A 12835-nucleotide genomic window follows, 5' to 3' on the forward strand; every position below is an offset into this window, starting at 1 on the left:
ATTAATATCAGAAATGAAAAGGAGGCCATCACTACAGATCCCATGGACATTAAAGGAATAAAGGACTATTATGAACAATTCTATGACCATAAATTTGATAACCCAGATGAAATGGACCAATTCCTTGAAGGACACAGTCCATAAAGAATCCACCTAATGATGCAAAAGTAATATTATAACTAGTGGAAATCAAATATAAAAGAATGAAGTAGGCCGGGTGCAGTGGCTCACATCTGTAATGCCAGCACGTTGGGAGGCTAAGGCAGGTGGACCACGAGATCAGGAGTTCAAGACCAGCCTGGCCAACATGCTGAAACCCCACGTCTCTACTAAAAACAGAAAAATTAGCCGAGCATGATGGCGGTTGCCTGTAATCCCAGCTACTCAGAAGGCTGAGGCAGAGAACTGTTTGAACCTGGGAGGCGGAGGTTGCAGTGAACCAACATTGCACCACTGCACTCCAGGCTGGGCGATAGAGTGAGCCTTCATCTCAAAAAAAAAATAATAATAAATAAGTAAATAAGTAAGAATGATTAGTGCTTTCTTCATCACTTAGAGTAGGAAGTCAAGATATATTATCTTAGGCTGTTGGGGAAATAAAAGGGCTAAATACATTATTTAATGTTATATATAGAAATAAAATTAATTTTACAAATTGTGGAAGGAGAATGAAGTAAGCAGAGGCCTTATCTTTCATTAACAGTAGTAGGCCAGGTGTAGTGGCTCATGCCTATAATTCCAACACTTTGGGAGGCTGAGGCAGAAGAACTGCTTAAGGCCAGGAGTTCAAGACCAGCCTGGGCAACATAGCAAGACCCGATCTCTAAAAGAAATTTTTTTTAAAAGTTAGCCAAGCGTGGTGGCACATGACTGTAGTCCTAAGCTACACGAAAGGCTGAGCTGGGAGGATCACTGAACCCAGGAGCTCCACGTAGTAGTGAGCTATAATCACAACACAGAACTCCAGCCTGAGCAACAGAGCAAGACCTTGTCTCTAACAAATACATAAATAAATATAAATTAAAACTAGGCTGGGCACAGTGGCTCACACCTGTAATCCCAGCACTTTGGGAGGCAGAGGTGGGCAGACCGGGATCGCTTGAGCTCAAGAGTTTGAGACTAGCCTGGGCAACATGGTGAAACCCTGTCTCTACTAAAAATACAAAAATTAAGCTGGGTGTGGTGGTGCACACCTGTAATTTCAGCTATTCAGGAGGCTGAAGCACAAGAATTGCTTGAACGCAGGAGGCAGAGGTTGTAGTGTGCTGAGATTGTGCCACTGTGCTCCAGCCTGGACAACAGAACAAGATCCTGTCTCAAAAACTTTAAAAGAAAAAAAAAAAAAAAAAAATATATATATATATATACACACACACACACACATATATATGTGCATATGTGTGTGTATATGTGTGTGTACATATATGTGTGTATACATATATGAGGATTGCTTGAGCCCAGGAGTTAGAGGTTACAGTGAACAACGACTGTGCCACTGCACTCTAGCCTGGGCAACAGAGTGAGACCCTGTGCTTAAAAAAAAGAAAAAGAAAAAGAAAGAAACAGCAGTAGCAGAAACACTCAGCATTTATTGTGAGCACTTATGTGCTGGATACTCTTGTAAACAGTTTACATGAATCTTTAAATTCAATGTTCAAATTATCACATGTGGTAAGTCCTGTTATTATGTCTATTTTGTAGAAGAGGAAACTGAGGCAAAGAATAGCTTAATAATTTGCTCAAGGCCATGTAGGTTAGAAGCAGCAGAGGATTAGAAGCCAAGCTATCTGAATTGACACCTGTGTTCTTAACCACCATGCTACACTGCCTCATATGAGCAAGTCAGGAGATAATTCGTAAAGTTCACAAATCAAGACATAAGTATGTAATGTATAATTAGTGCTAACTACCCAAATAATTAAAAATAAGCAATTATATTCACTCAGAGTAAAGAATGGGGAAGGAATCCAATTGTGTACTTAATACCATTCTCCATTCTTGGAAATTTCCATGCATTCCATGAACTACTTTATTAGTAAACAGGATACAGGAACAAATGGGCAGGAAAAAAGTTATATACCTAACCTGAGGCATATAACTAACCTACCCAAGATGTGGAAAACTACACCTTATGTTATGCAATTAGTTAAACTGCAGGGGAATAAACAACAACAAAGCAAAACTAAAAATTTCTCTCCTCAATAGCTATAGCGTTTCCTTGTTTCTAGCAAAACACTTAAACAAGGCCTCAGGCTCCCCACCTATGGCAAACCACTGCAAAATCCTACATAAGGTAAAAATAATCTCAAGATACAAGAATCTTTAATGCTCTTCTTAGATTCTGCATTTTTCCCCTCTCATTTTATACTAACATACACATATTTTCATTTTAAAGAATCCCATCTAGGAGCCTTCATTTTGAAGGGTACATGGCAGTATTTGTTTATTTCAAAAATGGCACGGGGAAAACAAAACTGACTTTGAAAAATTCCCTTTATTACCTTACTGATTACCTTTCAGGAAACATTCCAGCCACCCTCTCCTTTTTAGTTGTTGTAAGTCTGTGACACACCATTAAGGACCAAATCACGCACCATGTGATTACAGCATAGCTCTTCTTCCTAACCTTTTCCTCTCTTCCTCACCCAACTGACTGACACATGCAACCCAATCCAGAAATCACCATATATTTGGTGGTAACTCCCCTGAATTTTAGTTGCAAATGACAGAAATGCAAAAATGTCAATCTGCTTAACTTTCCTAAAGACAACGGCAACTTCACACCTGCCATCTTTTTAGGTTCAGAGCTAACAGGAAACACCAAACAGATGGCTCACTCCTCGAGTCATCATAACCTATGGGCTGGAGTGAACATGGTGATTGCCTGTCCCACATCCATTTCACTCCTGGCCTACTGAATGAACCACAGCAATGCTGTTTGCTGACCTGTCAGCTCAGGGGTGGGCCTAACTGATGGAGGGGTAATCCCAGGTAAATGCCTGGTTCAGGAATGGGTATGTGACCCAATTTTGGACTATGGGAACCAGAAGAGGTTGCTGGAGGCTTATGCTTGCATGCAGCCAAATTCAGGCACCACTAATTCCCCCTGCTAACAGCTATTTGAATTTTACTTGTGAATTAAAAAACACAGTATTTTGAGATCGTTTCAAGAGAATAACTGCTTCTTCAGGTGGACATGTATACGAAAGCAAAAACGCCATTACTCCGGCAGCCATCCTACAATCAACCATGAAGGAGGATGCCATAAATAAAAGGCAACACACAAAAGAAGGCACAGTTAAGAGGCTTTCAGACAAACAGAGGCGGATTCCCAAAAGAACTATGCCCAACCTATCCACTGACTTCTATTCAAATGAGTAATATGTATTACCATTAGCTTGAAACAGGTGTCTTTACTTGAAGCCCAAAGTCCTAATACACAGGTGTTATAAAACATATCTAAAATATCAATGAATAAGGCAAAAGAAAAAAAATGCTGAACTTTCTCAATGAGAGCTTATCAGAGAAATAAAAGGCTGCAATTCTCCATCCAACCTTTTGTTAGATATTCCTACAAATACCCCCTTCTCATATTATGGGCTGTTTTTTGAGTTTTTCTGTTTGTTTGTTTGTTTGTTTGTTTGTTTGTTTGTTTGTTTTAGATGAGTCTCACTTTGTTGCCCAGGGTGAAGTGCAGTGTTGCAATCTCGGCACAGTGCAACCTCTGACACCAGGATTCAAGTGATTCTCATGTCTCAGCCTCCCGAGTAGCTAGGATTATAGGCACCCGCTACTAGGCCCAGCTTTTTTGTATTTTTAGTAGAGATGGGGGTTTCACCATGTTGGCCAGGCTGGTCTCAAACTCCTGACCGCGGATGATCCACCCACCTGGGCCTCCTAATGTGCTAGGAATCCAGGTATAAGCCATTGCGCCATCTTATGTAATATTTTTAACTAAAATTGAGTCTGCTTTTTAGAAACTGATAAGATACTCCAATCACAAAGAGTACAGTGTCAGAAGCATAGTATATTCTATATCTAGAAAGAAGATTCTATATCTAGAAAAACCCACAATCTCAGCCCAAAAGCTTGTCCAATTAACAACTTCAGCAAAGTTTCAGAATACAAAAACAATGTACAAAAATCACTAGCATTCCTATACATCAACAACAGCCAAACTGAGAGCCAAATCAGAAAAGCAATCCCATTCACAGTTGTCACAAAAAGAATAAATACTCATGAATACAGCTAACAAAGGAGGTGAAAGAGTTCTAAAATGAGGATTACAAAACACTATTCAAAGAAATCAGAGAAGACACAAACAAATGGAAGAACATTCCATGCTCATGAATAAGAAGAATCAATATAATTAAAATGGCTATACTGCCCAAAGCAATTTACAGATTCAATGCTATTCCTATCAAACTACCGACAACATTCTTCATAAAACCAGAAAACACTATTTTAAAATTCATATGGAACCAAAAAGAGCCCGAATAGCCAAGGCAATCCTAAGCAAAAAGAACAAAGCTGGAGTCATCATGTTACCTGACTTCAAACTATACTACAAGGCTACAGTAACCAAAACAGCATAGTACTGGTACAAAAACAGGCACAGAGACCAACAAAACAGAATAGAGAATCCAGAAACAAGGCCACACATTTACGATCAATCTGACCTTCAACAAAGCTGACAAAAACAAGCAATGAGGAAGACTCCCTATTCAATAAACAGTGCTGGAATAACTGGCTAGCCATATGCAAAAAATTGAAACTGGACCCATTCCTTATACTATATACAAAAATCAACTCAAGATAGATTAAAGATTTAAATGTAAATTCCAAAACTGTAAAAACCCTAGAAGACAACCTAGGCAATACCATCCCAGACACAGGGATGGGCAAAGATTTCATGACAAAAACACCAAAAGCAATTCCAACAAAAGCAGAAATTGACAACTGGGATCTAATTAAACTTAAGAGCTTCTGCATAGCAAAAGAAACTACCAACAGAGTAAACAGACAACCTGCAGAACAGGAGAAAATATTTGCAAACTATGCATCTGACAAAGGTCTAATACCCAGCATCTATAAGGAACTTAAATAAATTTACAAGAGAGAAACAACCCCATTAAAAAGTGGGGAAAGGACATGAATAGAAACTTCTTAAAAGAAGACACATATGTGGCCAAAGAGCATATTTAAAAAAGCTCAATATCACTGATCATTAGAGAAATGCAAATCAAAACCACAGTGAGATCTCACACCAGTCAGAATAGCTATTATTAAAAAATTTAAAAAAAAAACAGATGCTGGCAAGGTTGAAGAGGAAAGGGAACAGTGTTGGTATGAGTTGAAAATTAGTTCAACGATTGTGGAAAGCATTATGGCAATTCCTCAAAGGCCTAAAAGCAGAACTACCATTCCACCCAGCAATCTTATTATGGGGTATATACCCAGAGGAATAGAAATCATTCTACCATAAAGACACATGCATGCAAATGTTCATTGCAGCACTGTTCACAATGGCAAAGACATGGAATCAACCTAAATGCCCATCAATAACAGATTGGATAAGGCCGGGCGTGGTGGCTCATGCCTGTAATCTCAGCCAACATAGTGAAACCTCGTCTCTACTAAACACACAAAAATTAGCCAGGCATGGTGGCGGGCGCCTGTAATCCCAGTTACTCGGGAGGCTGAGGCAGCAGAATCACTTGAACCCAGGAGGCGGAGGATGCAGTGAGCAGAGATCACACCATTGCACTCCAGCCCAGGTGACAGTGCAAGACTCTGACTCAAAAATAAATAAATAACAGATTGGATAAAGAAAATCTTATGTTCCATAAGAAATACAAGAAAATGTAAGAAAATCTTATCTTACATATACAGCATGGAATACTATGCAGCCATAAGAACAGACAAGATCATGTCTTCTGTGGGAACATGGATGGAGCTGGAGGTTATTGTCCTTAGCAAACTAACACAGGAACAGAAACCCAAATACAGCATGCATTCACTTATAAGTGGGAACTAAATGATAAGAACTTATGAACACAAAGAAGGAAACAACATACACTGGGGTTTACTTGAGTGGGGAGAGTGGGAGGAAGGAGAGGAGCAGAGAGGGTACTGGGCTTAATAACTGGGTGATGAAATAATATGTACACAAACCCCCATGACGTATGCTTTCCTATGTAACAAACCTTCACATGTATCCCCAAACCTAAAATAAAAGTTTAAAAAGAAATATAATTCAATAAATAAATAAATAAATATAAAAACACAAATAGGTTTAAAAAATAACAACTGGCTGGGTGTGGTGATGACTCACACCTGTAATCTCAGCACTTTGGAAGGCCAAGGCAGCAGGATCACTTGAGCCCAGGAGTTCAAGACCAACCTGGGCAACATGGCAAAACCCTGTATCTAAAAGAAAATACAAAAAATTAGCCAGACGAGGTGACGTACACCCATTATCCCAGCTACTCAGGGGGCTGAGAGGGAAGGATTGCTTGAGCCCAGGAGACAGAGGTTGTAGTGAGCTATGGTCGTGCCACTGCACTCCAGCCTCAGCAACAGGGCATGACCCTGTCTCAAAAAAAAATAAAAAATAATAAAATTATGGGAAAAGATACACTTGCTAACAGTAAACAAAGGAAAGCTAGAGTGGTACTCTATAACACCATATAGAGTACATTTCGGAGCAAAGACTTTTACCAAGGATGAAGAAAGTCAACTCATGATGATAAAGCAACTAAATTCATCAAGAGGACACAATTCTAAACATTTATGTACCTAAGAACAGAACTTCACAACACATGAAATGAAAACTGACAGAAAGGCAAGGTGAAATAGACAAATTCACAATTATAATGAAAGATTTCAACAGTCTCCTTTCAATAACTGATAGAGCATGTAGACAGAAAATAGTAAGGATATACAGAAGATGACCAACACCATGAACCATGTTGATCTAACTGACATTTAAAGAATACTCCACGCGATAAAAGCAGAATGCATTCCTTTCCAGTACACATAGAATATATACCAAAATAGACCACATTCTGTGCCATAAACAAATCTCAATAATGTTTTAAAAGAATTCAAGTCATACAAAGTATGTTCACAGGGGAATGAAATTAGGACTCAATAACAGAAAAGTATTTGCAAAATATCCAAATATTTGAAAGTTAAATAACACTTCTAAATAATATACGGGACTGGATGCAGTGGCTCACACCTGTAATCGCAGCACTTTGGGAGGCTTAGGCAGGAGGATCGCTTGAGCCCAGAAGTTTGAGAAAAGCCTGGACAACATAGTGAGACCCCATCTCTGCAAAAAGGTTAAAAAATTCGCTGGGCATGGTGGCAGACACCTGTAGTCCAAGTTACTTGGGAGGGGGAGGTGGGACTATCACTTGAGCCCAAAGGTTGTGGCTGCAGTGAGCCATGAGCATGCCACTGCACTTCAGCCTAGGCGACAGAGTGAAAACCTGTCATAAAAAAAAAAACCTAAATAACACATGGGTTAAAGAAAAGAAAAACAGAAATTAGAATGTAGTTCAGCTGCATGAAAATGAAAATGAGAACAATATCTAAATGTGTGGTATACACTAGAGCAGTATATAGAAATACATTTTTTATTATTTTTATTTATTTTTTTTTTAGAGACAGGGTCTCACTTTGTTGCCCAAGCTGAAGTGCAGTGACATGATCATAGCTCACCATAACATCAAACTCTTGGGCTCAAGGGATTCTTTCGTCTCAGCTTCCCAAGTAGCTAGGACTACAGGTGCACACCACTACACTCAGCTAATTTTTCAAAAATTTTTGTAAAGATGAGGTCTCGCTATGTTGCCCAGGCTGGTCTCAAACTTCTGGCCTCAAGTAATCAACCTGTCTCAGCCTCCCAAAGTGCTGGGATTACAGGCCTAAGCCACCACACCCAGTCTTGTAGAAGAAAATTTATAGAATTAAACATTTAATTAGAAAAGAAAAATCTCAAAACAATGACTTTAGCTACCACTTTAAGAAACTAGGAAGAGACAATTAAATCCAAAGTAAACAGAAAACTGGAAATAATAAAGATCAGAATGGAAACTGACCAAACAAAAAAAAACAGAAAAAATACAGAAAATGAAATCCAAAGCTGGTTCTTCAAAAAGATCAATAAAACACAAACCTCTGGTCAGAGTGATCAAGAGCAATAAGATAAACACAATTCTACAGATATTAAAAGGATAAAAGGGGTTTGGGAGATCTATTTCAAGACGATGTAAATAAGACTTAATGCTACTGAGACCAGGCATGGTGGCTCACGCCTGTAATCCCAGCACTTTGGGAGGCTGAGGTGGGTGGATCACCTGAGGTCAGGAGTTCAAGACCAACCTGGCCAACATGGCAAAACCCCATCTTTACTGAAAATACAAAAATTAGCTGGGCACATGTGTCAGACGCCTGTAATCCCAGCTACTTGGGAGGCTGAAGAAAGAGAATCACTTGAACCTGCGAGGAGGAGGTTGCAGTGAGCCGAGATCGCACCCCTGCACTCCAACCCAGGCAAAAGGTCAAGACTCCATCTCAAAAAAAAAAGACTTAATGCTACTGAGCTGTACACCTAAAAATAACTAAGATTAGCGAATTTTATGTTTTTATCACAATTTTTTTAAAGGATAACAAAGTAGATCAAAGACCTAAACATAAGAGCTAAAACTATAAAACTCTTAGAAGAAAACACAGAGGAAAGGTCTCACAACATTGAATTTGGCGATGATTTCTTGGATATGACACCAAATACACAGGCAACAGAAGTCAAAATAGATAAACTGGACTACATCCAAAGTAAAACTTTTTGTGTATCAGAGGACAAAATCAGAGTGAAAAAGCAACCTACAGAATGGGAGAAAATATTTGCAAATCATATGTCTGATAAGGAGTGAATATCCAGAATATATTAAAAACTCCTACAACTCAACAACAACAAAAAACAAACAAACAACTCCATTAAACAATGAGTACAGGAATTGGGTATTTCTCCAAAAGCACATGATAGAAAGATGCTCAACATCATTAATAATTACAGCAATGCAAATTAAAACTACTGTTATATATTACCTCACACCCACAAAGAAGGCTACTATCAAAAACAAAACAAAATAACAAGTACTGGCGAGGATGCAAAGAAATTGGAACCCTTGTGTACTACTGATGTGGATAAAAAATGATGCAACTATTATGGAAACAATATGGTGGTTCCTCAAAAAATTAAAATTGCCATATGATCCAGTAATTCCATTTGTGGGTACATATTCCAAAGAATGAAAAGCAGAGTCTTGAAGAAATACTTGTTATCCACTATAGCCAAAAGGTAGAAACAACCCAAATGTCAGATGAATGGATAAAATGTGGTATGTATGTACATGCTGTAGCATGTTATCAGAATTTCCTTCCTTTTTAAGGTTGAATAATATTCCTCCATCTATGTGTAGACAGAGAAGTATTACTCAGCCTTAAAAAGAAAAGAAATTCTGATAACATGCTACATGAGTGAACCTTATGCACATTATGCTAACAGAAATAAGCCAATCACAAAAAGACAAATACCAGGCCAGGCTCGATGGCTCACACCTGTGATCCTAGCACTTTGGAAGGCCAAGGTGGGAGAATCGCTTGAGGTCAGGAGTTCAAGACCAGCCTGGTCAAATGGCATAACCCCATCTCTACTACAAATACAAACATTAGCTAAGCATGGTGGCACACTCCTGTAATCCCAGCTACCCGGAAGGCTGAGGCATGAGAATCACTTGAACCCAGGAGGCAGAGGTTGCAGTGAGCCAAGATCATGCCATTACACTCCAACCTGGGCAACAGAGTAAGACTCTGCCTCAAACAAGAAAAAAAAAAAAAAAAAGGACAAATATCATATGATTCCACTTGTATAAGGTACTTACAGTTGCCAACTTCATAGAGACACAAAGTAGAACTGAGTGAATGCCAGGGGAAGCGGGTAGGCAAGAATGGGTAATCATTGTTTTTTGGTTTTTTTGTTGTTGTTTTTTTTTTTTTTGAGACAGTCTCCCTCTGTAGCCCAAGCTGGGGGGCAGTGGCATGATCTCGGCTCACAGCAACCTCTGCCTCCCAGGTCCAAGTGATTATCATGCTTCAGCCTCCGGAATAGCTGGGATTACAGGCGTGCACTGCCACGCTCACCTAATTTTTGTATTTTTAGTAGAGACGGGGTTTCACCACATTGACCAGGTTGGTCTCGAACTCCTGACCTCAAGGGATCCTCCCACCTCAGCCTCCCAAAGTGCTGGGATTACAGGCGTGAGCCACTGCGCCTGACCTAGGTAATCACTGTTTAATGGGTAAAGAGCTGCAGTTTGGGAAGATGAAAAAGTTCTAGACATAGATGGTGGTGGTGATTGCACAACAATGTGAATGTACTTAATGTTACTCAATTGTACACTTAAAAATAGTTAAAATGACAAATTCTATGTTATGTTTATTTACCACAAAAAATACTTTAAAAAAAGAGGAGTTTCTAAAATATCTAGACACATCATCAACAGCTTCCAGGTAAAGGAACTATCGGTGTAGGATTGGTAGTGTCTTATATAGTAAAACATGCAAGAACAGTTTAAGCAAAGAAAAAGAAGAAGAAATACCTAGCTTTTATGCCTTAAGCCTATTTCTAATAGGAAATCTTTAACAGACTCTTTGATAGAACTACTTCACATTCTCCAAAGTACCTAACAAATTTTACTCATAGCGCACAGAAAAAGATCTGTAGGACTTTAGTGTGCCCATTTCACAGTGAGATTAGGTGTTCTGCTAAAAACCACAAAGGTGATTGCAGCAGGAGAAATTTTTTTAAAAGCCTATGGCTTGACTTTTAGAGCATCTTATGCTAATAAAACCCAGTAAGAAAAGAAATGCCATAATTAAGTTGGATATGTAATCTGAGAAGTACCACAAGCCAACAAAACAAAAGGACAGCATCCTTTATACAGAAACTCCTCCATAAATTTTGGTTATATAAGTTCATATCGGGGCTGGGGCCAGAGAAGAAGGAACACTACTAAGTACCTTCTTAGTAACAGGCCCTTGTGAGGGGTTCAGTAAGACATGGTCCCTGCCCCTTAGTATCATCTAGTAACCTCCAAAACAGACTCGTCTACTCCCTCCCTTGAAATATTCCTTCAGCTTTTTCCCATGGGTCAACTAGAAGTTCCCCTCCTTGAAGAGGTTTTTCCTTTATCACTCTAAAGCTATCCTAGAATAGCTCCCTTTCCTTATTGCACTTTTCACCATCTCCAATTATCATTACTATTATTATGTGATTATGATTACTACTATTCTTCCATGCACACTTATAATGTGAGCTCTAGAATGAAAGGCCCATAAGTGAAGAAATGTCTTCACTGTACCCTCGGTGACTAGCACAGTATATAACCATTGCGAGCACGCAAATACTTACCAAATAATTGAAAACAAGAACTGTGACTACGATAAGCTTCCGATAACCAACTTTTCCCAGGCTAGCTAGCCCCAAATCCCCAGATTCGGCTCCCTTAGTTATGAGGGATTATACTGGGTACTCACCTCTACCTGAGTAACATTGATGACCAGCACCACCACCATCAACACTGCAAGCAGACAGCAGAAAAGCCGTAGTTTGAAGAAATTGGTCCACATTGTCTGGCTGTGTCTTGTTCACCCATGGCCAACACCATGCTACCTTCACTCTTTAAAATTCCATGTCTTTGTTTTTCTGAGCTGCAGATGAGCTTTCAGGTTCATTTGCTTCTATCCTGCTAGTACCCTTAAGAGCTCTTATGTAGAGGAGAGACTGCGGTTGATTCAAGAAGCACATTTTTCTTCAAAGAGGAGAGATGAGAGAACATCACCAATTGCAATGGCCTAGGGTGAGGTGAGAGGAAAACCATCACACTTCCTCTTCCTTAACCTCATCTAAGGCCCAAAGTCACAAGGAGAAAGCAAAGAAACAGAGCACAGTAACGTCTTTTCGTTTCCAGACAATCTCAAAGTTTCCTTTTCCAGTGTTAGGCTTCTGTGTAAATACATTATTTCCCCTATTGCCTATTTAGGTTTTAACTTTTAAGATAGCAAGGAAGTATGCCTTCAAACTCAGAAATTGTGAAATAAAAGCAACTGTCAAATTTCTACAGAGACCTCAGTCAATAAAATCACTTCTCTTCCCCTTCCCTTTAAATTATGTAACACTGCTACATTAACCACACTTAAAGAACATGAAGATGAAACTGTTTTCATGAAGAGCTCTGGGATACTGTGCAAAGCATCCTGACATTCTCTGGAAAACAGTAAGTGCCACCCCTCTCATACAGACGTATGGTAGGAGATGCGACACACTCTTGACACTCTTTAGGTTTCCAGCTCTCCCCACCGCATATGTGGTCCTGATGCTCCCTCAGCTAAGTAGTAACGCATAGGAGGACACACACCTGCCTGGAAGATGTGGGAGAGGAAAGTCAAGCTTGAAAAATGGGTAACAGGATCCCAAAATCCTTCATCACACCTGCTAGAGGCAGGGGACTTCAGAGTCAGCCGTGCCTAACTGTTCTCCCACGTAACAAACTCAAATGCTCTTTCCACTTGCCATTTCAATACAGGTAAACAGAAAATGTCCTAGTATTCTATCCCCAGGAAGACGTTCCATGAAGGGCAGGACACAGAAATAAAGGCAGAAAGGGTACAAAATCATGGTGCAGAGTATCTTAGAACAGCTCAGCTGCATCAACTCTCCCCTCCACTTTGTGTTGGACCTGGCAAGCCCCCATTCTCTCACTCC

General features: G+C 39.5%; 1 protein-coding gene across 11 annotated transcripts in view; it reads right to left on the reverse strand.

Moving 5' to 3' along the window:
• Window positions 1-12835, reverse strand: part of NXPE3 (neurexophilin and PC-esterase domain family member 3) — a 41662-nt gene that overhangs the window by 23521 nt on the left and 5306 nt on the right. For 8 of the 11 annotated variants that reach the window (XM_023212337.1, XM_026457076.1, XM_023212359.1 and 5 more), the window contains one exon: window positions 11608-11925. The exons of the other annotated variants lie outside the window; for them this stretch is intronic. In XM_023212337.1, the coding sequence (XP_023068105.1) occupies window positions 11608-11700 (93 nt within the window). In that variant the 5' untranslated portion in view covers window positions 11701-11925. The remainder of the gene's footprint in view (window positions 1-11607; window positions 11926-12835) is intronic. 11 annotated transcript variants of the gene reach the window in all.

Source organism: Piliocolobus tephrosceles, chromosome 2 (assembly GCF_002776525.5).
Source record: "Piliocolobus tephrosceles isolate RC106 chromosome 2, ASM277652v3, whole genome shotgun sequence".
Classification (NCBI taxonomy): domain Eukaryota; kingdom Metazoa; phylum Chordata; class Mammalia; order Primates; family Cercopithecidae; genus Piliocolobus; species Piliocolobus tephrosceles.